At 56.8% G+C, this 22,373-nt stretch overlaps 1 protein-coding gene across 1 annotated transcript; it reads left to right on the top strand.

Annotated features, from left to right (window-relative positions):
• Positions 1 to 842: 842 nt before the first annotated feature.
• On the top strand, positions 843 to 22,341 carry LOC309843986 (uncharacterized protein; the record flags this gene model as incomplete). The annotated part of the gene is made up of 7 exons (XM_082690077.1): positions 843 to 1,136; positions 2,206 to 2,396; positions 3,994 to 4,180; positions 6,394 to 6,576; positions 14,551 to 14,682; positions 20,967 to 21,078; positions 22,082 to 22,341. 7 exons carry the CDS (start codon positions 843 to 845, stop codon positions 22,339 to 22,341), a joined length of 1,359 nt encoding a protein of 452 aa, XP_082546203.1.
• Between the last annotated feature and the right edge of the window lie 32 nt (positions 22,342 to 22,373).

The raw sequence follows: 22,373 nt of genomic DNA, 5'->3' as shown, positions 1-22,373 counted from the left end.
AAAAAGCTGGTGGGTGCCCAGCACCACTGAAGGGAAGAGTCTGGGAAGAGGCGTGGCTTCCCTCAAGGAAGCCCCTTGACCTTCAGCCACAGCCTCAGAGACCCTCACTTGCCTCGGAAGCCTTCCTGTCCCACGTTAGGGCCCTGGGCCCACAGCTGGCTCCGGCGAGCCGCTGTTCCTCAGACGTTCGTGGAGCTACTGGGCCCTAGGCCAGCCGAGGGCCAGGATCCCGCACAGCGCTGCCAGCAGGCAGGTGGGCCCTGGGATCCTGGGGTGAAGGCCTCGCGGAACTCCAGCACACGTGGTCATCAGTTCCCCAGAAAGGCTCCCCCGCCCGTGGATGGGTCTCCCTTCCGTGAGAAGAGGCTCTCGGGGCTGCTGCCCAGATGAGAGGAAGCATGTGCTGGGGAGCCTACTGCCTTCCTGGAAGGATCCTGGGAACTGTAAACACCCACTAGACACAGGAAGTCCTTCTCAGGGTGAGAGACACGGCACATCTCCCCAGTGCTTGCTCGGAAAGAGGACAAGGCACAGCCCAGTCACAATAAGCATCTGCTGGCCAGCACCCACCCCCGACCTGACCCCAGGGCAGACCCTGTCCCCAGACCCCGAACACTCTGCCCACCACAGCCCTGGGCACTGGGGAGTGGCTGGGGTAGGGCTTCGAGGCCCAGGCTCCAAGGCCTGCCCGCCCCGTCCCCCCCCACCCCCCCGCGCGTCTCCCATCTGCCCTGTGCACTGCTTATCGGGTAACAGGAGCTGGGAGCTCCGTCCACGCCTGAAACAGGAAGCCCGGGCCTGTGCGTAAGCCGCCGAGAGCCACCAGTGGACTGGGCTGGAGGATGGAGGAGCAGCAGGCGCTCACAGCTGCCAAGGACGGGGACCTGGCCACCCTGAAGCGGCTGCTGGAGGCCGGGGCCCTGGGCCCGGGCATCGTTGACGCCCTGGGGGCTGGCCTGGTGCATCACGCTAGCCGGGCTGGCCACCTGGCCTGTGTCAAGTTCCTGGTACAGCAGGCCAAGCTGCCCGGCAACCAGCGGGCCCACAACGGGGCCACCCCGGCACATGACGCCGCGGCCACAGGCAGCCTGGCTGAGCTCTGCTGGCTGGTGCGTGACGGAGGCTGCGGGCTGCAGGTGAGTGCGGCGAGCCCGTGAGAGGGGCTGATGTCCATGTGGACTGAGGGAGCGGCAGCCGGGAAGTCCTAGGGACTCGGTGTGCATGGCATGGGCACACCCGCCTGCCCCCAAACCAGCACCAACTCCCAAGCTGGCACAGAGCAGCTTTCCCCCTGCCCTCCCCCATGTCAGAGCGACTGGCCTCACCTGGCCAGCGGGGCCTGCCAGGGTTTCCATCAGCCCAGATCTAGGGACCTGTTTCCTAAAGGGTCCACACAGGAGTGTGTAGAGGAGCATGGCGGGCACGCGGGCTCAGGAGCTGGGGCCCGGCTTGTACAGCTGGAGGCCTCGGTGCCTGACAGCCCAGGCCCTACTGTGGGGGGCAGTGGGAAGAAGGAAGGTATCGAGGCTCAGGGATTATCTAGGCAATGGCATTTCCAGCAGCGCCCACCCTCTCCCTTTTCCTGCCCACCTGGGGTCCCTTTGTGCAATTGGAGGACATGGGACAGTGGGCGAGTTCCAATGGGGCATGTAAGGGCATTCTCCAAGAAGGGGTGCTGGGTCCCAGACAGGGAGGACTCATGGGTCCCATCGGCTCTTCCCACAACCCGGCAGGCGGGGTGGGGGGAGCAGTGCCCATTTCTGTGCCTGGGGGCATGCCCAGGCCTGCCAGCTGCTTGCCGTGGAAATGCTTCCAGTGCGAGGACTCGTGTCTGGCAGGCAGGTGCTCAGCACCCGTCAGGGACAGAGGCCCAGAGATAGGGCCCTGGGACAGGCAGCAGACCACAGAGCCCGACATGGACAAGGCTGGGCCTGTGGAAGCCCTTCCCACTGCGAGCCGAGGGCAGAAAGGGCTGTGACTGCCCTCGAGAGAGGGGTCCGGGAGCAGCGGGATCATGGGTTTGGACTTGGAAGACCTGGACTTGCGTCCCCGCCATGCCTTTTCCTCTGAGCAGGCCACCCGGCTCAGCCGGCAGGGAGGGAAGAGCATGCGGGCAGAGCGTCGGGCTCCTGGGCGCTGGGACTGCCCTGCCGGGACGGGTCCCGGCCGGCCACAGAAGGCCACCTGCCCTTCTTTGCCCAGTAGGACCAAGACGACTCAGGGGTCTCCCCGCTGCACCTGGCCGCCCGCTTCGGGCATCCTCTGCTGGTGCAGTGGCTGCTTCGGGAGGGCCACGCGGCCACCCTGGAGACCCTGGAGGGGGCCCTGCCCCTGCACCATGCCGCCGTCAGCGGGGACCTCACCTGCCTGAAGCTCCTGGCCGCAGCCGACAGCAGGTGAGCCGCCGGAGCGCCGCCTGCCGGTCGTCCGCCAGAGTGCATCCCAGGAAAGCTGGGGAAGCAGGGAGGGCCTAGTGTGGGGCCAATGCAGGGGGACAGGGCCCATGAGACTCAGGACCAGGGGACAGACCTTGATCCTATAGACCGAGGGCAGTGTCTAGCTGCACTGAACGGGGCAATGGGGGGCCAAGAAGCCCCACCCCCACTCAGGCTTCTCTTGGTCTGCCTGGGGCCATGTCAGGACCCACGCTACCCCAGCTGGGAAGGTGCACGCTCTCCAGTCATGAGCAGAGGCCTACAGTGCCCTCAGGGGGTTCTGAGGCCCTAGTCAGGTGACCCAGATGGTCCTGCCACTTTGTTCCCTCCCCCGCACTGGGAACCCCTCCAGGGCAGCCAGTCTCATGCCTGTGGCCCTATGCCTGCTGCCCAGAATGGGTGCTGGGCACACTGGGTGTGGCAGGGATGGGATGGGGCCAGCTGGGGAAGGGGGCAGCCCCGCTTCCGTCCTCATCCTGAGAGCCTGTCTAGTCGTTGGCCCACACAGAGGATGCTGTGGGCACCGAGATGGGCCATCTGGGGACGTCATGCTCATGGCCTCCCTACCCCCATTCCCAGGACTGCTGGCCTGGCTGGGTGTGGGACTTACTGTCCACCCCTCACCTGACATAGCCTTTCCCCCTGATGACCCACCTGCCTCCAGTCGTGCCTCTTCTCCTGGGGGGCCTTCTGTTTGGCTGAGTGAGGGGCTGGCTCTTCCGGCTGCCCCACACTTGCTCCCCGACAAGGCCCAACAGCTCAGCTTTGGAATAGCGCTCTCTCCCTTGGTGTTCTCAGCCCACCCCCTTGGTCTTTGGGACTTGCTTCTGCAGACACTGGGGGCGCCGTGGGCCGGGCCAGCCACAGAGGGTCCGTTAGACTCCATTTTTAAAGTCTTTTTTTACCATTTAAAACCTGGAGACTTCACATGAAAACACACAAGTGTGTGGTGTCTCGTGCCCAGCACCCTGACTCCCACGTGGACTGACCACGGGGCCACAGGTGAAGTCAGCATCACCAGGAGCTGGGGTCAGTCTGGGTCAGAGACTGTCCCTCCCTGCAGAATTCCACTGGGGACCAAGAACTCACCTGGCCCTGTGGCAGCTCAGAGACAGAGCGGGATCAGGGGAGCCCTATGACCCTCCTCCAGTCCGTCTATGCTGGAGCCTGGAGTTTGGATGCCAGGCCCAGGCACTGCTCACAATGCCCCTTTCCTGCAGAGCAGGCATTGGGCTCTGGAGGCTCAGTGACCTGCCCACCACCCGCCCCACTAGGCTGTTCACCCACCAGCAAGCCCCAGCCCTGGGAATAGCTGGTCGACTCAAAAGGGAGTGTGCAGAGCTGGATTCCAGGGTCTCAGCAGTTGGGGGTGGAGGGGTCGGGAGTAAGAAGGCTGTGTATAACCTGTACACCCATGCAGGTGACCCGCTAGGGGGCCCTTCAGCCAGTAAGGTGGTCTGGGCCTCTCCGCCCCTTGATCTGGGCCTTGGGGGGTTGGAGGAGGTCTGCCTCCTACAAGAACCCCCAAACACTCTCTGAGCCTCCCCTTCCCCCACAGTGGTGTGAACCGGCAGACGCGCACTGGAGCCTCCCCACTCTACCTGGCCTGCCAGGAGGGCCACCTACACCTGGCCCAGTTTCTGGTGAAGGACTGCGGAGCTGATGTGCACCTGCGTGCCCTCGATGGCATGAGTGTGCTCCACGCTGCAGCTGCCTGTGGCCACTACTCACTGGTCGTCTGGCTGGTAAGGGGGCGCTAAGTGTGCTGGGGGCATGGGAGGTCCGAGGAGGCTGGCACCTGCTCCCCCCTTGGTTCCAGAGCCCGCTCCAAGCTAGCAGGGCCTGCTGGGGTGGGGAATCTCCATCTGCCTGCAGGACTCCTGGGGACCCCTGAGGTTGTGGGGGATCAGATGTTCCCAGGGCATCACTGGGAGCACCCATGTGTATAGACCCAGGCTGGGCCCAGGAGTGCAGCCTTGATGGGCAGTGACCCCTGCAGGACAGTAGGGTCTTTCATGACCCTCTCCCAGGAGTCCTGGGGTGTTTCCTGGAGTCTTCAGTGCGGGTGGCCCCCAGCGGACACTGGCTGTTCCTGGCCCTGCATTCAGCCACTTCCTGCTCTGATGTCTCAGAGTCCCAAGCGACGCCCGGTCTCTTCCCTTCTGGACCCGGGAAAGGGGCATTCAATCCTCTTTCTGGAAGGAAGTTCTGAGACCCCAGAACACATAGTGGCCCAGGTTGGGGGGGATGCATTTTCCCAGCATGGGCTGGGGACTTCCTGCTTCCACCACAGAAAACCAGACCAGGCCAGGTCTCTGGGACCCTGGAGAGTTCATTAGAGAGGCCCAGGGGAGATCTCAGAGTCAGGGGGGTCTCCCTGAGGAGAGGCAGGAAGTAGTTGGGCAAGGGGGGTTTGCCCAGATGAGGAGGGCCCAGCTTTTAATCCAAGTTAGAGAGAGCCTGGTTTGGGGGGACGGAGGGAGTGGGGACAGGCAGAGGCCCCGAGAGGACCAGGGTTCTTTCCTGAGGGGCAGGGAGCTCCTGCCGAACCCTGAGCCAAGAATGGCAGGATGTGACTGGCATCTCTGAAGGCCACACTGGCCACTGGGGGGGGACGAGAAAACCCTTCCTTGCTCAGAACCTCCCATACTTCCTGAGGGGCCTTCTCCCCAGCAGTGTCCCCAGGGCGCCGAGCCCCTCCTCCACTGCCCTCCCTGCCCATCCATTTAGGACGGCGCCACCCCATTCAGCCCTCTGTCCCACTGTCCTCCTGTCTTCACTCCATGGCACCAGCACCTGATAGACTATAAATATTCCTCTGGGAGGCAAGGACCGCATCCATGGGCCTGGTGTGGAGCACAGGCTCTGGAGACACTGACCCAGCAAGTTAATGAACCAAGGAACAAATGATGAAATCCAGACACCTGCCTTGGTCTTTGAGCCACCAGCATTGGTCTCCAGCTTCCCTTGGCCACTCTCCCACCCAGGCTGGCCCTTTTGCCCCTGAGGCCCCACCAGAGGCACACACACTTTGTGAGGCTTGGTCCCCCCTACCCTAGCCACCTTCCCACGGGTGCTCCGCTGAGAGCGGCTCCACTCCCAGGAGAAAGCCCAGCATCCCCACCCTGGCCTTCCCATGGAGCTGTCCTCACCTTCCCTCTCCTGTCGTTCTGACCCCGTCCGGTTCAGAATGCGGCCCCTCCAGAAATGTACCTGTCTCCGCACCTGGATTCTTGGTCCCTCGGGTGGGGAGTACCGGGTGTCTCTGGCCATGGCACTGAGCCACGGGGGTGTGCTGGGGGAGAAGCAGTTCACTGTTTTGGGGGGTATCAAGGGGACAGGGAGGGTGGCAGGAGGGAGCACTGTGGGAGCTCATCCCAGGGAAAGGGAAGGAGCAGCCAGGGCCACGGGCTCTCAGGGCCAGAAAGGCCTTTCCAACGTGACTCCCACTGCAGCCTCCCAGCTGGGTCCCTGACTTGGGAGCAAGGCGTCCTCCCCCTCAGGGGAGCCAGCTGACAGGAGGGCCTCTGTTCCTGGCTCACTGGTCTTTTCCCAGCAGACACAGTTGACTATCAGATCGGCCAGCACACTTTGGGCTGCAGGTGACAATGGAACTTGAACCTCCTTCCCAGGGTCCCTTCGTAGGAGCAGCAGGAGGCTTTGCTGTCTTTGGGTCAGACACCCAGCCCCATTCGGCTGCATCTCTGCATTCTCCCAGCCTCTCCCTTATGGTGAAAGTTGGCCACATCAAGGCCGGAGGAAGGAGAAACAGGGTGACACCACAGCCACCAGCCCCTTCCATCAGGAAGGCAGAATTTTCCTAGAAGTGGTTCCTGGAGTTTCATTGGCTTCTGGGGAGGATCGCCTCCCGCTTCTGTGCTGAGCTCACTGCCCGCCCTGTCTGCCTCCCTACGAGGGGTCACCTCCTGAGCAGGTCCTCCTTCTCCACCTTCCCCAGGTCACCTTCACCGACATTGGCCTGACAGCACGGGATAATGAGGGGGCCACAGCCCTCCACTTTGCAGCTCAAGGCGGCCACACACCCATTCTAGACCGGCTCCTGCTGATGGGCGCCCCTGTCACGACAGACTCCTGGGGAGGGACCCCCCTCCATGATGCAGCCGAGAACGGGCACATGGAGGTAAGGCCGGCAAGGTGAGAGGTAGAGACTGGGAGCCCCCGAAGCTGGAGGCCTGGGAGCTCCCCCTTCCTGCACTTCCTGCAGAAATAACTCAATCCACTCAGCAGCCCAGTGGAAGAGGAGTCACGGTTCCCCTTTTACTGGGGGGTAAAGTGAGGCTGAGACAGCAGTCACTGCCCAGGGCCCAGACTCTGAGTTACCTGGGGGCCAAATTCAGGCTCTCCCTCCGTGCGCACCCCTTCCTTTGCACAGAGACCCCCGGGGTATGTCATCTGCCCAGGAGAACCCTTGACTGCTGCGCTCAGAGGCGTGAGGGTAGCCCTGTTGCTATCATCCAAGAAATCTCAGGGATTTGTGTGGCCCAGCCCCTAGGAGACAACATGAGGAACCCGGAGTCAGCAGGGGTGACATTTAAATATTCAGGGTCCAACACTGAGAATAGACCATGCATTCCCTGCATACTGACCTCATGGAAAGGCAAGGCCAGCTGAGAGCAAAACACAGTTTTCCTCCTCCGCCTCCCCAACCCAGCCCCACGGAGCACTGTCCCCAAGGGGGATCCGCTTCCTTCAGCCCCCCACAGCTCAGTCCAGAGGGAGAGTGATGTTGAGATCACAGCTGAGTGCCCCAGTCGGGCTCTCTGCTTCCAGACAGCTGTTCACAGCTGGAACCCAAAGTAGGGCTGGGGCTCGTGGCCCAGTGTCAGCCGAGTCAGGTAAAATAAACTGCAGCAAGCACAGTCACGGGAAGGCACTGTTCCTTTGGAAGAAGGCAAAGGAGACAGGACCCCAGCTCACAGCAGCTGTGAAATGGTCTTTCTCTGACTCTTCACTCCCCCGACTCCCCACCCCAGCTACACTCCCTCCCTCCTCCTCAGACCACTCAACCCTGCAGGCTCGCTCCCCCAGCTCTGTCTCCCCAGCTTCCACCCTTTCCTGGCCAGGGAGGGGGACAGCGGGCCGGAGGACAGGGACAACAGAAGATTTGGAGGTATGAGGGGACCCCAAGTCCCAAGGGACCCTCTCAGGAAGGCGGCTGGAGCCGTGGCTTTCTGCAAATGAAATCCTCATTATGAGCCCAAGGAGTTGAACAGGTAAGCCCAGAGCCTGTGGGTCCTCACCGGCTCTGCATATGGAAACGGAATAACTCAGGCCACACAGCCCAGAACAGATCTGCTTTCAGTCTTCTTCTGACAGAAACCCTGAATCCACGTGAGAGCCTGGCTGGCGCCCCGCCCCTCCGCCGCCCCCTCGGCTGCTGTGTTATTCAAGAGTGAACTAGAGACTTCACGGTATTTTATCCAGAAATACTTCAGCCTACATCTCCAAGAGATAAGGACCCCCTTTGTTTTTTAACACAGTTTCAAACCAGTATCACATCTAACAATAATTCATAGTGAGGTCCTACTCTCACCTCTGAGCCAGCCTGCCCGGACTGTCAGGTATCTACTTCCCGGATTGCACCAGACTCGGAGGCCAAACAGGAACGGCACACGACTGGTTTGTCCGCGGCATCTGCTAATCCATTCGCAGTTCCAGAAATCTGCTTTGTCCGAGAAGCCTAGGATAATGCTTGATCTCCCCTGCAACTTTAAAATAAATTCTTATTTCAAAGTAGTTCAGGATGATTTTAGATTGTAGAACAATCGAGACACTAGTACAGGCAGAGGAACCCAAAGACCCACATCCGTTTTCGCCAGCATTAACCACTTAATCAGCCTAGTGCATTTGTCACAATTAGTGGACCCAAACTGATACAGTATTACCAACCAAAGTCCATACTTTATTCTGATTTCCTTAGTTTTTTAAAGGCTTAGTTATTCATTTATTTATTTAGAGAGAGGGCGTGTGCTCAAGAGTGAGCATGAGCAGGGGAGGGAGGGGGAAGGACAAGCAGATGCCGTGCTGAGTGTAGACCCCAACTTGGGGCTTGATCTCATGACTCCAAGACCATGACCTGAGCCAAAACTGAGTTGGACGCTTAACCAACAAAGCCACCCAGACAACCCCAGGACTTCCTTAGTTTTTACCTTATGTCTTTTTATCTGCTCCAGAATTCCCTCCAGAATACCACACTACATGTAGTCTTCAGGTCTCCATAGGCTCCTTAGCTGAGACAGATTCTCCTAATTTTTAGGAATAAAAACTTCAGAATAAAGAACTGGTGTCCCAGCAGCCTCCAAAGGGAGCAATGATCGTTTAACATGTTTTGTTTTACTATATCAACAGTCTTTTTTCTTTGAATGGTGTGAATTATACCAATTGCTTACTTTTTAAATTGAAGTTAAAAAATACGTTACATAAAACTTACCCTCCTGGGACAGATGGTTGGCTCAGTGGGTTAGGTGTCTGCTTTCAGCTCAGGTTATGATCCTGGACTCCCAGGATCGAGCCTCACATCAGGATCCCCCTCAGCAAGGAGTCTGCTTCTCCCTCTGCCCCTCCTGCCTCATGCGCTAGTTCTCTCTCTCTCTCTCAAATAAATAAAATCTTTTAAAACGCCAACTTCTCCTTCTGTTTCTAAGTGTATGGTGCAGTGATGTTCACTATATGCATTGTTATACAGCAGACCTCCCGGCTTTCATCTCTCAAAACCGGAACTCTGTCCCTATGAAACATTTCCCTGCTCCCATCCCCCAGCCCTGGGAACCCACTTTTCTACTTTCTGTCCCTATGAGTCTGACAACTCGAGGAACAACACGAGGGTAGAATCAGATAGCAGTTATCTTTTTGTGACTGGCTTATTTCACTCAACGTTATATCCTCAAGGTTAAACCATGGTGTAGCAGGACACAGGATTTCCTTCCTTTTTAAGGCTGAGTCACATTTCCTTGTGTGGATGGACCCACATTGTCTCTGGTCTTTCACCCATCAGGGGACACTTGGGTTGCCTTTTGCACTTGGCTGTTGTGGACAGTGCCACAGTGAACATAGGCGGGCAAACATCTCAAGACCTTTCTTTCTATTCTGATTACTTTAAAAAATGTTAAACACCCTTGCCTTCCTGGAGTAAATGCAAAGTGACCGTGATAGATTGTCTCTTCTACATAGCTGAATTTAATAGCTAACTTTTTGTTTGAGATTTTAGATGCAGTGTATAGTGCTATGTGGTGGTTCTTAAGGTTGTCTGTGCACTGGGAATCTCCAGAACAGGTTTAAAGTATCCGAACACCTGGGCTCCACCTGCCCAGAGATCCTGATTTGATTGGTTCTGGGTGGGACCCCCAGGTATCAGGACTTTTAAAACACGCCAGGGGATTATGATGTACAATTTCAAGAACTACCTGTGTGCATAGCATTGGCTCAGCCAATCTAGAAAGAATTCATAGAGACAGTGGATCTTACAGCGGTGTGTGAACAGGAGAAGGAGCCGGACTTCTGGCAAGGGAGAGACGACTAGACACAGTCAGCTGCTAGAACAGAATAGAGCAGGAGCCAGGGCTGGCGGTAAGGGTTCGCTGGTGACAGTGTGGAGCTAGGCTTAATGCTGAGTTAAGAGAATGCTGGGAAATCTCGAGAAGAGGGTGTGAGATGCCATGGCTGTTTGGAGAAGGAAGTTGCCATATGACGGGGTGTCGTCTGGGGCTTTGCTGATGAGGTTGAAAAGGAAACGACAGAAGACAGGTGTAAATAAGACTCTCTCAGGGTTCTGATGAGTGGTTTTAACTCAGTTTTAACTCTAACTTACTGTGGCCTCTAATTCAAGAAGTGAACTTACTACTGAGTATTCTGAGTTCCTAGAGGTATTGGGAGCGCGACTGCCTCAGGGATTTCTGCTCCTATGAGAGGTGCGGGTGAAGGCCTGTTTAATCGTCAGAGCCTCTGACATCCGCTCATTCACTCTCCTCCATTCGGATACTCACTCTTCTGACACATAGTTATTGAACGCACTTGCTTAGGACATGACCGAAAATTCAAGAACCACAAGAGCATTTGGTTCTCAACAGGGCAGGACCTTCTGCAGTGGGTGTCGGAAATTTCAGGACTGTTTTTGGTTTTCCAGTGATTGAGGTACCCGTGGTGGAGGGGACACAAGGGGACCTGCTATTCCCAAGTGTATGTAATTAAGCTTAGAACCTAAATTCAATTGTGTGTTTACACACATCCCAGTATTTTTCATAATGTCAGTGTATGTAAGTCTTTTCCAAGAATGATCCTACTGTACATGGCAAGGGAAGATAATATTTTGCTTTATTTGCAGCCCTCAGTGATAATTTTAGAAAGTGCTCATAATCATGATGCTCATTCAACTATAAAATGAGCCTGTGTCAAAGATTTTTATTTACCTCATTAATTAAGGAGAAAGCAAGTAATTCATATAACCAGGAGTAAAATAAAACAAATATCTCACCAGCAAGGGATAATGACGTGAATTCACAAATAGATGCAAAACCAGTCAGTACTGACAAGGGAGATCATTGACTGCATTCCACTGTACACATTTTGCATTTAGGCTTTCCCTGGACAAAAGCCATTTATCATATGAACATATTTATTTATTTGAGAGAGAGAGAGCATGTGTGCATGAGAGCACAAACATGAGGAGGGCAGAGGGAGAAGCAGATTCTCCATGGAGCAGGAAGCCCGATGTGGGGCTCGATCCCAAGACCCTGGGATCATGACCTGAGCTGAAGGCAGACACCCAACTGACTGAGCCCCCTGAACATTTTTTAAAAGGATTTTATTTATTTATTTGGGAGAGAGGGAACAAGAGCATAAGCAGGGAGAGCAGTAGGCAGAGGGAGAGGGAGAAGCAGACTCCTTTCTGAGCAGGGAGCCTGGTGTAGGGCTGGATCCCAAGACCCTGAGATCATGACCTGAACTGAAGGCAGAGGCTTAACCCACTGAGCCACCAGGAACCCTTATAACATGAACATTTTTATACACTTTGCAGAGTAGTTGGCTCTAAGGTAGTGAAGGAAAGAGACAATAACCAGAAGCGTAAGCAGGACACTCAGTAATTTGCTTTGTCTGTTGGAGTGCCCTCCTTCGTTTTTCTTGGTACAGACAGCAGACTTTGTCTTTGGTGCAGCCATGCTCAAATACTCACATAGTAACATGCATGTTTTTTTAATTATAAACTATTTTTTTCTCCTTTACATTAGAGCATAATATTTTATTTTATTTATTTTTTTTAAAAGATTTTATTTATTTATTTGACAGAGAGAGAGATCACAAGTAGGCAGTAGGCAGAGAGGCAGGCAGAGAGAGAGAGGAGGAAGCAGGCTTCCCGCTGAGCAGAGAGCCCGATGCGGGGCTCGATCCCAGGAGCTTGGGATCATGACCTGAGCCGAAGGCAGAAGCTTAACCCACTGAGCCACCCAGGCGCCCCTAGAACATAATATTTTAAATTTATGTGTGCAGGCAACTTGTATTACCAATTGTGTTCATGCCAGAAGAGCAGCAGAGTGTCAGGAAACTTTTGCAAAAAAAGAGGGCATTGGGACTGATGGCAGGGAGGATCCTGGACCAGCTCATCCTTGAGGTGCCTTCAGGCCCTGCGCTGTCCTGGGACGCTCCTCTGTCTTGGGTGTGATGAAGACCACAGGCTCCTAGAGACACAGCTCTGAATCCCGGCTGCCTCACTTCCTAGCAGGATGACCTTGGGGAGGCTTCCCATCCTTTTCTGTGCCTCTTGTCATTTTGTGTAGCGCAGGCACAGTAATAAACCTCACAGGGTGACATTGGGGCTGAATGAGTGGTCCATGTGTCACTCCAGAATGATAACGGAAGGACTCACTTCCCCATCTTTTAGACAAGCCTCCAGGCTGTGAGCACAATGGTCCCCAGGAGCCCCCAGCTTCCTGTGATGGCTTAAGCTTTTCAAGGCACAGCTTAGAGACTAGTGGCAAGGACGAAGGGAGCAGGAAAGCTTGCAGGGTGGGGATGAGGCTGATGGGGTCGCACCATTTTTAATGTGTTTTATTTCTACAGTTAAAAAAAATCTGACATTATTGTTTTTCATTCAGTCAAAAAATAAAGGCTTATTTGAATTTATCCACAAATTTACTACTTTGTCATCTTCATTCCTCCTGGCATCTCTGGCCTTCTCTGTGGAATCTCTTCCCCTCAGTCTAAAGCCAATGCCTCAGATGTTCCCTTAGTGTGGGAGTGTTGCTGGCAAATTCTTTGTTTCATTTTGTTTTGTTTGCCTGTTTTGTTTACCTTTATCTCATGATCACTATTGAAGGGTATTTTTGCTGGGTATAGAATCGTTGCTTGGAAATTTCCACGTATTTTCCTCTGGTGCTGGAAAAATGTCATTCTTTCATTGCCTGGTGGCTTCTACAAAGAAGTCAGCTGAGAGGAGCCACTGTTTTGAAGATAATCATTCTTTTTCTTGTCACTTCTAAGGTTTTTCATTTTGTCCTTGCTTTCCTACACAATTTTACTATGGGGGATGACGTGAGGCAGATTGCTCTTTATTTCTCCCACTGGTGATTGCATGAGCATCTTGAATTTGTGCTTCGGTGCTTCCTTAAGTTCTGTGAAATTCCCAGCCATTATCCCCGCAGATGGGACTTCTGCACCCATTCTGTTTCTCCTCTTTCTGGGTTTACTGCCACAAACAATATCACAGACAGGTTCTGCTTTCAGCTTTTTGTCTCTCTGTGCTGCATCTGGATGGCTGCTTCTGACTGATTTTCTGCTCACTTGTCTTACAGCTTCAGCTTTTCACGTGGTCATTATTTCTATGTTCCTGACCTACTAACCATCATCATTTAAATGCACCATGTCTCTTTTCATGGTTGATAATTCCACGCCTAAATTTTCAAGCTTGATTTTTTATTCCCTTGAAAATAATAAGCCCAGTTGTGTTCTGTTAGTTCTTGGGTCCTTGTGGGTCTATTTCCTGGTGAGTTGGTCTTCTGGCTCTTGTTCTGGTATCTTATTTCTTTGGGCTCCCGGCTTTGTCTGACTCCATGCTGGAACTTATATTTGAAAAACAATTTGTGGGAGTCATGTGAGGCCTTGGGTGAAACATTATTTGCCTCTGGTTGTCAGGCATCCATGGAAATTGTGAGCCCAGGACCTTCCCACTCCACATTTCAGGTTCAAGGTTCCCTGGGCCACTGAGTGAAGGGAAGTGGAGGGCTGGCTGGCTTCTGGTTTACCTTTACTCTGAGGGTAGAACCTTCAGCCTACAGTGCTAGGTGATAAATTGGAGCTCTCGCCTTTGGAGGACCCTGGGCTTTTCCTGGTCTCCCTAGTCCTGTGAGGCTGTGCTGTCAGTGCAGAAACACTTCTGAGTGATAGGTTTATCCCTCCAGATTTTCCCTGACTCCTGAGCTTGGCTTGGTAATTCCTCACTTCCTTTTTGCCTCTTTGATGCTTTAGGAAGGTGACTTTACATTTAATGCATATTTTATGTTGTCCTTGGGGACCTGTTACCCTAGTCCCTGATGGGACCCATCTGCCCACCTGCTTTGCTTCTGGTACAGTCACCTCACAGATCTTGGTCATCTGTAATCACTCACCCCCTGCTCACAAATCCCACAGTGCTCAGGTTATGGTTCCATCTTCCCATTTCTTCCTGTGAAAATGACACACATACCTCCCAACATTGCTGTACAGACACCAGTTCTGCCTTTAGAGCCCATGGCATGGACTACAAGGGCAAGGTCAGGATCAGGCTGCCCAGCCAGGGTGTCAGCTGTACCACCTACTAGCAGCTGAGCATCTGGCAGTTCCTGACTGCGGGTGCCTCGGTTTCCATCTGGGACTGTGTGCTGGTGCCTGTGGAGCTTGGCGCTGCTGCTGCCTGGATGGGGCAGAGGTGGGTGGGCCTTGGAGATTCGAGCCCTGGCCCTGTAGTGAACAACAGCAGGGTCTTGGGTAAGTTCCTTAGCTGTTGGTGGCCTCAGTTGCCCACCTGTGAGATGAAACCAGCACAGTGCCTGCCCTCCATCACACCTGGTAAATGCTGTGGGCACAAGCAGGTGATGCAGTAGTCACATGTGTCCCCTCCCTGCAGTGCTGCCAGACGCTGGTCTCCCACCATGTGGACCCCTCCTTACGAGATGAAGATGGTTACACGGCGGCAGACCTGGCAGAGTACCATGGACACCAGGACTGTGCCCAGTTCCTGCGGGAGACAGCCGGGCCGGTAAGCTTCACAGCGCCCACCTCCCAGCCCCGGAGGCTGGGGTGACAGGGTCCCTGGCTCTCCTGACAACAAGTTATGGAGAAAGCTCATTATGGACACGAGGTTGGTCCCAGGGAAATGGTCTTGGGCCAGGACAGAGCCAGTGTCACAAGTCAGCTGGCCCAGTTCTGGGACTGGGCTGCAGCAGGGACTGTGACAAGGATCATGACAGAGCCATGATGGGGCTGCAGCAGGAGCTGTGATGGGCCATGACAGGGTTCGTGACAGAGGCTGGGACAGGGACCGTGACAGAGGCTGGGACAGGGGGTGTGATAGGGGTGTGACAGGGGCACTGACTGGGGATGTGACAGGGGTTGTAACAGAGGATGTAGCAGGGCTATGACTGGGGCTGTGAAGGGGCTATGACTGGGACCGTGACAGGGACCATGACTGGGACTGTGACACGGGCTGTGACTGGGGCTGTGATGAGGCTGAGACAGGGGCCGTGACAGAGGCTGGGACAGGGGGCATGAAAGGGGTGTGACAGGGGCCCTGACTGTGGATGTGACAGGGGTTGTGACAGGGGCTATGACTAGGACCATGACAGGGACCATGACTGGACTGTGATGGGGCTATGACTGGGGCTGTCACAGGACTGTGGCAGGGGCCATGACTGGGGCTATGGCAGGGACTGTGACTGGAACTATGACAGGGACCGAGACTGGGACTGTGACAGAGGGCCTGACTGGGCCTTTCACAGGGGCAGTGGCAGGGGTCAAGACAAGGGCCATGGTGGCTATGGCAGGGAGCAGGGCTGGCCTGTGGCTGGGCCATGGCTGGGGTGCCTAAGGGGTGACACTGTCGGACTGAGGGTACCCGGGGGGTGGGAGCAGGGCTCTGAGTCACATGGTCGTCCAGAAGGCAGCAAGTTCCGGTCCCACACCGGCCCACACCGGCCCTCGTGGCTTACCCCTCGCTGAGATGTTTCCCATCCACAAGGACAAGAATCCTATCCGTCCTGCTGTCCCCAGCCCCCTGTGCACGATAGACCACAGCGTGCACTGAATGGAGAGGATCCATGGGCATGTGGGCAAGTAAACGAACACAGACACGTGGGCAGGCGGACGGGTGTTCTCGTGGGTGACGTCTGCGTCGAAACAGGACCCCCAGCATCCTCCCACCCATCCCTGTCCCCATTCCAGGTCCGAGGCAGCTGCTATGACAAATTAGTCCCACCTGGCCACAGTTTTGCCAATTTAGAGGCCACCCTTTTAGAAAGCGTCCCTGGGATCATGTGGCCCCATTTCCAGGTGAGAGCACCAAGGTCCAGAGGTGTGACACACACCCCCCCCCCATGCCAAGTCTCACCGAGGGGTTCCTGTGCCTCGTTTTCCCTCAGGAGCATCCTGGGCCTGTGGGACGATCATTCCCCCACCCCCCGCATCCCAGCCTGCTGTGGCCTGGGGCAGCACAGGGTTGTGCTGATGTCGCGGTCTAAGAACTGAGGACTACCCTGACTGCTGGAAGTCATTTCTTTATGACATGATTTACGTACGAGACATTCCATTGGTTACTGTTTGGTAAAACGTTGTCTTTTGGGCTCGGGTGTGAGGAGTTTGTGGGACTGAATAGGTTCCTGGTGTGGCGGGCAGAGCTCCACAGTCTACAGGCTGGGAATGTCCTGGCCACCTGGGTCCCTCCTGGCCCCTCGGTAGTCCCTGTGGCTGACCTGGAAGCTGAGATCAGGAGGGGGGTGGGCGTGGCCCTGCTGCCAGTGGGTAGGTCCCGGCCAGTCCCCAGCCTAGTCACTCCTGGGCCTCCTGTCTGGGCAGTGTCTCTGACCTCAGCCCTCCTTCCCCAGGCCCTGGCACATCTATCAGAACCTTTTGGCCACTTGGCTCAGCTTGAGCGGCCAGGGGCAGGGTTCTGGGTGTTCTCCCGATGGCCCTGGGGCCGTGGAGAAGCGGCCCATCTCGGGCTGTCCTCACTGTGTCCCTGGTGTCGCCATAGGATCTGAGGCAGAATTCTGTTCTCTCAGGACTCCCCAGCTCCCCAGCCTGTGACCAGCAGGGCCCAGCCCATCCACAAAACCCTGGTTTTTGAGGCTTGTTGCTGTATCTACAGAGAGTTGGGGAGCCCATGTGGGACTTGGGGTTAGGCCTGGAGCCTCACATCTTCCCTCAGTGAGCGCCCAGGGCAGTTGGGGGTGTGGGTCCCCCCCAGGCCACCTGCCTCACATGCAGACTTGGCTCAGTGGGAGGGCGGGGTGTCGGTTGAGGGCCCCGGCGCTGGGGAGGGGGGTGCCGGGCGCCTTATGCAATATTGATGGAAACATAATATCCAGAGGTCGCCGCGCCGGCTTCTTCCCACGCCGGGCTCAGGGGAGGTGGTGGAAGACATATAGGGCGGCCGCACCTGCCCCCGAGAGCTGTGGGTCTCAGGAGAGGTGGCCTGGGGAACCAGGCTGTACATGTGGGAGGCGCCCCCTCAGCCACTGGGTTGCAGGATCTGGGTACATGCTGCCCAGTACCCAGGCCTACCCTTGGCTCAGGGAGGCCATGCCCTGCCTCAGTCCAGCTGCCAGGTCTTCCTGCTACCTGGCCCTTGGGCCCCCTCTGCACAATGAAGGGTTGGGCGAAGGGTTGGTCCTCTCTGACGGGGTGGGCTTCTGGCTGCAGGGCCCAGGCTTGAGTGAGGTCCCCGCCAGATGGTGGCATTAGAAATAGCAGCCCGGGCTGGTAAGCCCGACCCTCCAAACAGGCGTGAGGCGGGGCAGCCTCTCATCCCCCACCATAGCACCGGCTGGTCCTATTGGCCCTGGCCCTGTACTTGCACCCACTGGGGCTGGAGAGGCTCTTCCTGGCTGGTGAGGTCGCGGCATCTCCAAGCCTCAGTTTCTCATCTGTGAAACAGGAAGGACGAGTGGTGGCGGGAGATGCTCCTGAGGTCTCCAGCGGGTGCTCATTCCCTCCCTGAGGTCACAAGGGCTCCAGGACCCTTTTGTCTTTGCTGCAGAACTGAGGCCCAGAGAGGGCAAGAGACTCCCCAGGGACAGCCTCCTCTTCGGTGAGGGGTGGGGCCTGGCGGTGCCGCCAGTAATTGAATCTCAGCCGTGGTGACCGGTGTCCGGCGCCCATCTGTGGGTCATGATTTTCTCAGCCCGGGTGGCATTACAGGCCTGTAACCCGGCTCGCCACAGCTGTCCTCGATGTATAATGCATGGCAGACCCAGCATTGCTCAAATCTCACCAAAACACAGGAAAGGAGATGGCAGGCCCCGGAAAGGGCCAAGCCAACCACTGACCTCAGGGCAATTGCCCAATTTGGGGGTGGGAACATGTGCCCAGACGTCAGGACCCAGAGGTCGGAGCCCCACATCTGAGCCCCTTCAGCTCCTTACAGACTTGGTTAGTGTCAGAATGTCGCTTCTCCCGGTGCCAGGGAAACAGCACAGCAGACGGGGCCGGGTAGAGCTCTGCAGTGAGAACACGCCGATGAGGTGTGAGCTCCCCACACTGGCCCGTCAGGCACCTCCCGTAATTTGTCATCTTCCTGACTTATAGGAGGGGAAACCAAGGCCCCAGGTGTGACTTCCCCTCATTTCTCCATGGAGGTTGGGGAGGGTGCAGCTGGGGCCAGGAGAGTGACATGAGTTCCCCCAGGCTGCGGGTGCAGCACTGGGGTCCAAGTTCATTCCTCTGCACCCCAAACCAACTTCCTGTGCTCTGGCGGGGGAGGGGGGCTTCTTGCCCCTAACCCCAAGAGCCGACTCCTTTAGGGAGAGGGGTAGGAGACAGCAGGGGGAGGCCCCAGGCTCCAGGGTCTGACTTGGTCCTGCTTAAAGCTCATAAGCCAGCCAAGGTCTGTGTCATGGACGCTGGAAGAAGACACTATCGTCCAGGACCACTGCAGAGAGCAAGTGTTATGTTTGCTTGGGTCCCCTTGCCCCCCCAGGTCCCTGCATAATGCGATATGGATACAGATGGCTACTGTACCCACAGGAGGTTGGTGTCACGGCTGAGGACCCCTGAGCTTGGGGAACCCCCATTTTACAGTGAGCAGTAAGATCCCTCTGGGTCCCTCCTTCCAGATGCAGCCCTGAGAAATGGCCACATAAAGAGCAGCCAGGGTTTTGCATCCTCAATAGAAGTGCAAGAAACCCAACCAGTGTCAGGGCCTCCCCAGTCCCCAGAGGCACCCCCATCAGCATTCTCCTCCACTGCTGATGCCCCCGACCCAAAGAGCAGTGATTCGAGGGGTTCCTGGAGCAAGGACCAGGGGTCTCAAATAAGATTCTGATCCCAGCTCTCCCCACATCCCAGCGAGCCTTGGTTTCTCCGTCTGTGCCCTGGGAGCTACTCTGGGGCTGGAGGTACAGTACTGGGGCTTTCCTCTGGCTAGCTTCTCCCTCTCTCATGACCCAGGGATCTCAAGCCTCGCCCACATCCCGAGAGGGTCTGCTCCTCTGGCCCCTGCCCCACTGAGGGTTAAGGTGCCATGGTAAGGGATCCGGCACCCAGCCCCAAGCCCGCCTGGCCACTTGATACCTGAGTCTTCAAATATTAATGCGACGACTCCCGCTCCTGGGGGCGGCAGTTGGGACAGCCCTGACAGCCCAGTACTGTGGCAGCTCCCTGTGCTCAACCCAGCCCCTGCCTCTGTGGGTCTCCCCCCGAGCCAGGGGCCGGCAGACACTCCCCTACCCATGGAGCACCGGGACTCCTGGGCTTTCCACCGGATTCCTGGAAAGACTGACATGTGAGGTGCGTGGTGGCTGGCAGACGGGGCTTCAGGCTGTGTTCCTTTCCAGTGGCCATGGTGGGCGGAGGGTCCTGGGTAGGGGAGCAATTGAGGGGCTGAAGGCAGCGGGTGCAGGTCAGGGGTTCTCCTGAGGGTGCCACCAAGCTCCGGTAGCTCCCTAAGATCTGTGCCTCCTTGCTGGGAGGTGGGACTGAGCGCGGGGACACTCAGTGTGGCCGAGCGGTTTGCCCCAGCAGGACCGGCCACAGCAACGCTGGGCTTCTTATTGCAAAATGTTGAAGCACTTTAATGCAGAAAGAGCAGAGAAGGAGACTGAGTGACAGCATAGTCCCAGCCCCAGGCCAGGCAGCCATGTCCTGCTCAGGGCTCTCTCCAGCACCAGCCTGGAGGCCTATCCCCCCTCTGCCACCCACAGCAAGGAGGGGTGAGGAGCTGCCCTCTGACAGCCAGGCTGTGGTGCTCCGACAGCCGGCAGCTGTGGCCCTGTGAGGTGGAGAGGCACGTGGGGACAGCCCCAAGGGAGAAGGGCATCACGGTGACACCAGGGGAGCAGGGAGCATGGGAGTCTGCCCTCCGAGATGGGCTTGGCCCGACTTCAACTTTCAGCTTTCAGCCAAAAAGTGACAAGCCTGGCTCTGGTGTCATTCTGGAGAATTTCTCTGCTGCATGCGGTGGGACACGAAGAGATGAGTGTGGTCCCGCGGCTCACAGCCCCTGCTTGCTAGGTCAGCTGGGCCAGAAGTCTTGGCTTCAGGTGGTCAGTCCCCAGAGCTGAGACTGCTCAGGGTGAGCTGGGGACATTCGTCCAGGTCCAGGGCTCCTCCTGGCTGCAACCAGTGTCCCTGGGGAGGCAGGAGAGGTGGCCACAGTCAGGTCTATGCCTTGCCCTGGGTGTGGGGCAGGGTGCAGGGGTGAGTTCTGGGGGTCTCTGCAGTGCTGGGGGTCCGATCTTGGTGATCTCCGTTTCCCTGTGGCCTTGGGGAGGGGTCTGGCCTGGACACTGCCTGGTGGGTCCTGGCACAGCACCCCGCTCTGAGGTGTGGCCACAGCCACAGGCCCCTGCTGGTGTGTCAGAGAAGTGTTCAGATGCCTCAAGATGCTCCCTCCCCGCTCCTCTCCAGGCCGGCAGTCTCAGCACAGAAGTCTAGGACAGCGAGGGAGGGCTGTGCACATGCACGAATGTGTGTGTGTGTGTGCACATGCACACGTGTGTTGTATCCATTACATGTGTGTACATGCATGCATGGGTGTGTGTGTGATGGGTGCACACATGTCTCATAAGGCCAGAGAGAGGTCAGCCAAGCTGACACCAGCCCCGGCCCAGCACCTCCAGAGGCCGGGAGCCAGGCCCTTAGATAAACGGTGCCGTTCCCCTGTCAATGGTGTCGATGGCAGCTTTCCAATCCCCACCGTACTCCCAGTCCCCTGGGAGACTGGACCAGGGCTAGCCTGCTCTGTGCCTCCTTACTGCCCCAGCGGGATCGCTGGTGGCCCATGCCAAGGCCCACCTGGACCTCCTGCTGACCGGGTCCCTCTGCCCCCAGGTTCCGCTCCTGATGACACCACCACCGCCTCCATTCCCCCCTCCTCCGCTGTCCGCTGCAAGGCACTCCCAAGAGGAAGGAACAAGGGGCTCAGGTCTCAGGAGCCCCACCTGTGAGTACACATCTCCAGGGAAGACTGGCCTGGACCATGGAGGGCAGGAGTGGGTGCTGCTGCCCTCAGCTCAGAGGTCCCTCGAGAGGGTGGGTTGCAGGAGCAGCTAACTCCAGGCGCTGGGCGTGCCACACGGTGAGGACAGATTTGGAGCCATCCTTCCTGTCTCCCAGCCCCAGCTGCTTCCACATTTCTTTCATTGCCCTGGTTGCTTCTTTAAAGTGAGGATCAACATTTTCCATGACACATGCTTGTAATTACAAATCAGTGGTCCCCTGCTCCCCCCTCCAGGGTCCCTGTGTGAGCTCCCAGCCCCCAGGGCCTGGCTGTCCTGCCTGTGTGATCCTTGGCAGCCTGGTCCCCTCTCCCGGCTTCAGTTTGTCCAGGGGTAATCTCGAAGGTCAGGTCTCTGGGGCCTGGGGCTCTTCTGGGTCTGCTGCTGCTGGTTGAAGAGCCCAGCAGGTGGTGCATCTGCGGGCTAGCCGAGGCAGGCTCGGACTCTTAAGGATCTGGGACCATTTTAGCAAAATGAAATAGAACAGCATGAAAAATATCAGCAGTCCCCATATTCGTGAGAGTAAGCCCCGCTTCGTGGCACAGGTCTCCACAGTCCTATGAAGGAGTGCGTGTATGTGCATGTGTGTGTATGGTGCAGGGTGTGTTTCTTGGTTGGGGTGTGGTCCTGGGGAGGGCTGGGAAGAGGAGAGTTCTGATCTTTTGCAGTCTGATGGAGCTGAGTTAGGTCCCCAGACGGCCCAACCCTCTGCCCTTGCCTGCTCAACGGGGGAGGGGGTAAACCGCAGGCGCCCAGAGATGCTGGGCGATAAATCAGTGTCCTGGGTCCTGGGCCTTTTGTTGGGAGACTGGCTGGGTCTTTGACTTCAAGTCTAGTGGTCCTTCCAGAAGGCCGGTTCTGCCCCAGGTCCAGGGTTTTCTCCTCTCATCCCCCTGGCCTTCTCAGAGTCTGGGAAGCCCCCTGACTCTGCTTCCCTTCCCCCAGTAGTGGTGACTCCCAGCCCAGCCTGGCCTGGCCAGCCTGACCAGACTCTTCTGAGGGAGCAGACAATCTGGGCAGCTCCCCCACGGGTTACCACCAGCACCATGGCCGTCCCCACGGTACGCCTCCCACTTCCATACCCCTGTTACCCCATCTCCCCAACCAACCCGCAGAGCCCAGCTGGCCTCTCATCAGAGTCCTATGTGTGCCCAGGCCAGGTCACTTCTGGGGCAGAGATGCAGTTGTCCATGGGTGAGTGGGCCTAGGGTCTGCTGCCCTCCTTCCTCAGGGTCTCCCA

This window comes from Mustela nivalis, assembly GCF_964662115.1.
Source record: "Mustela nivalis genome assembly, chromosome: 11".
Classification (NCBI taxonomy): domain Eukaryota; kingdom Metazoa; phylum Chordata; class Mammalia; order Carnivora; family Mustelidae; genus Mustela; species Mustela nivalis.
This window is presented reverse-complemented; position numbering and strand designations above follow the sequence as displayed.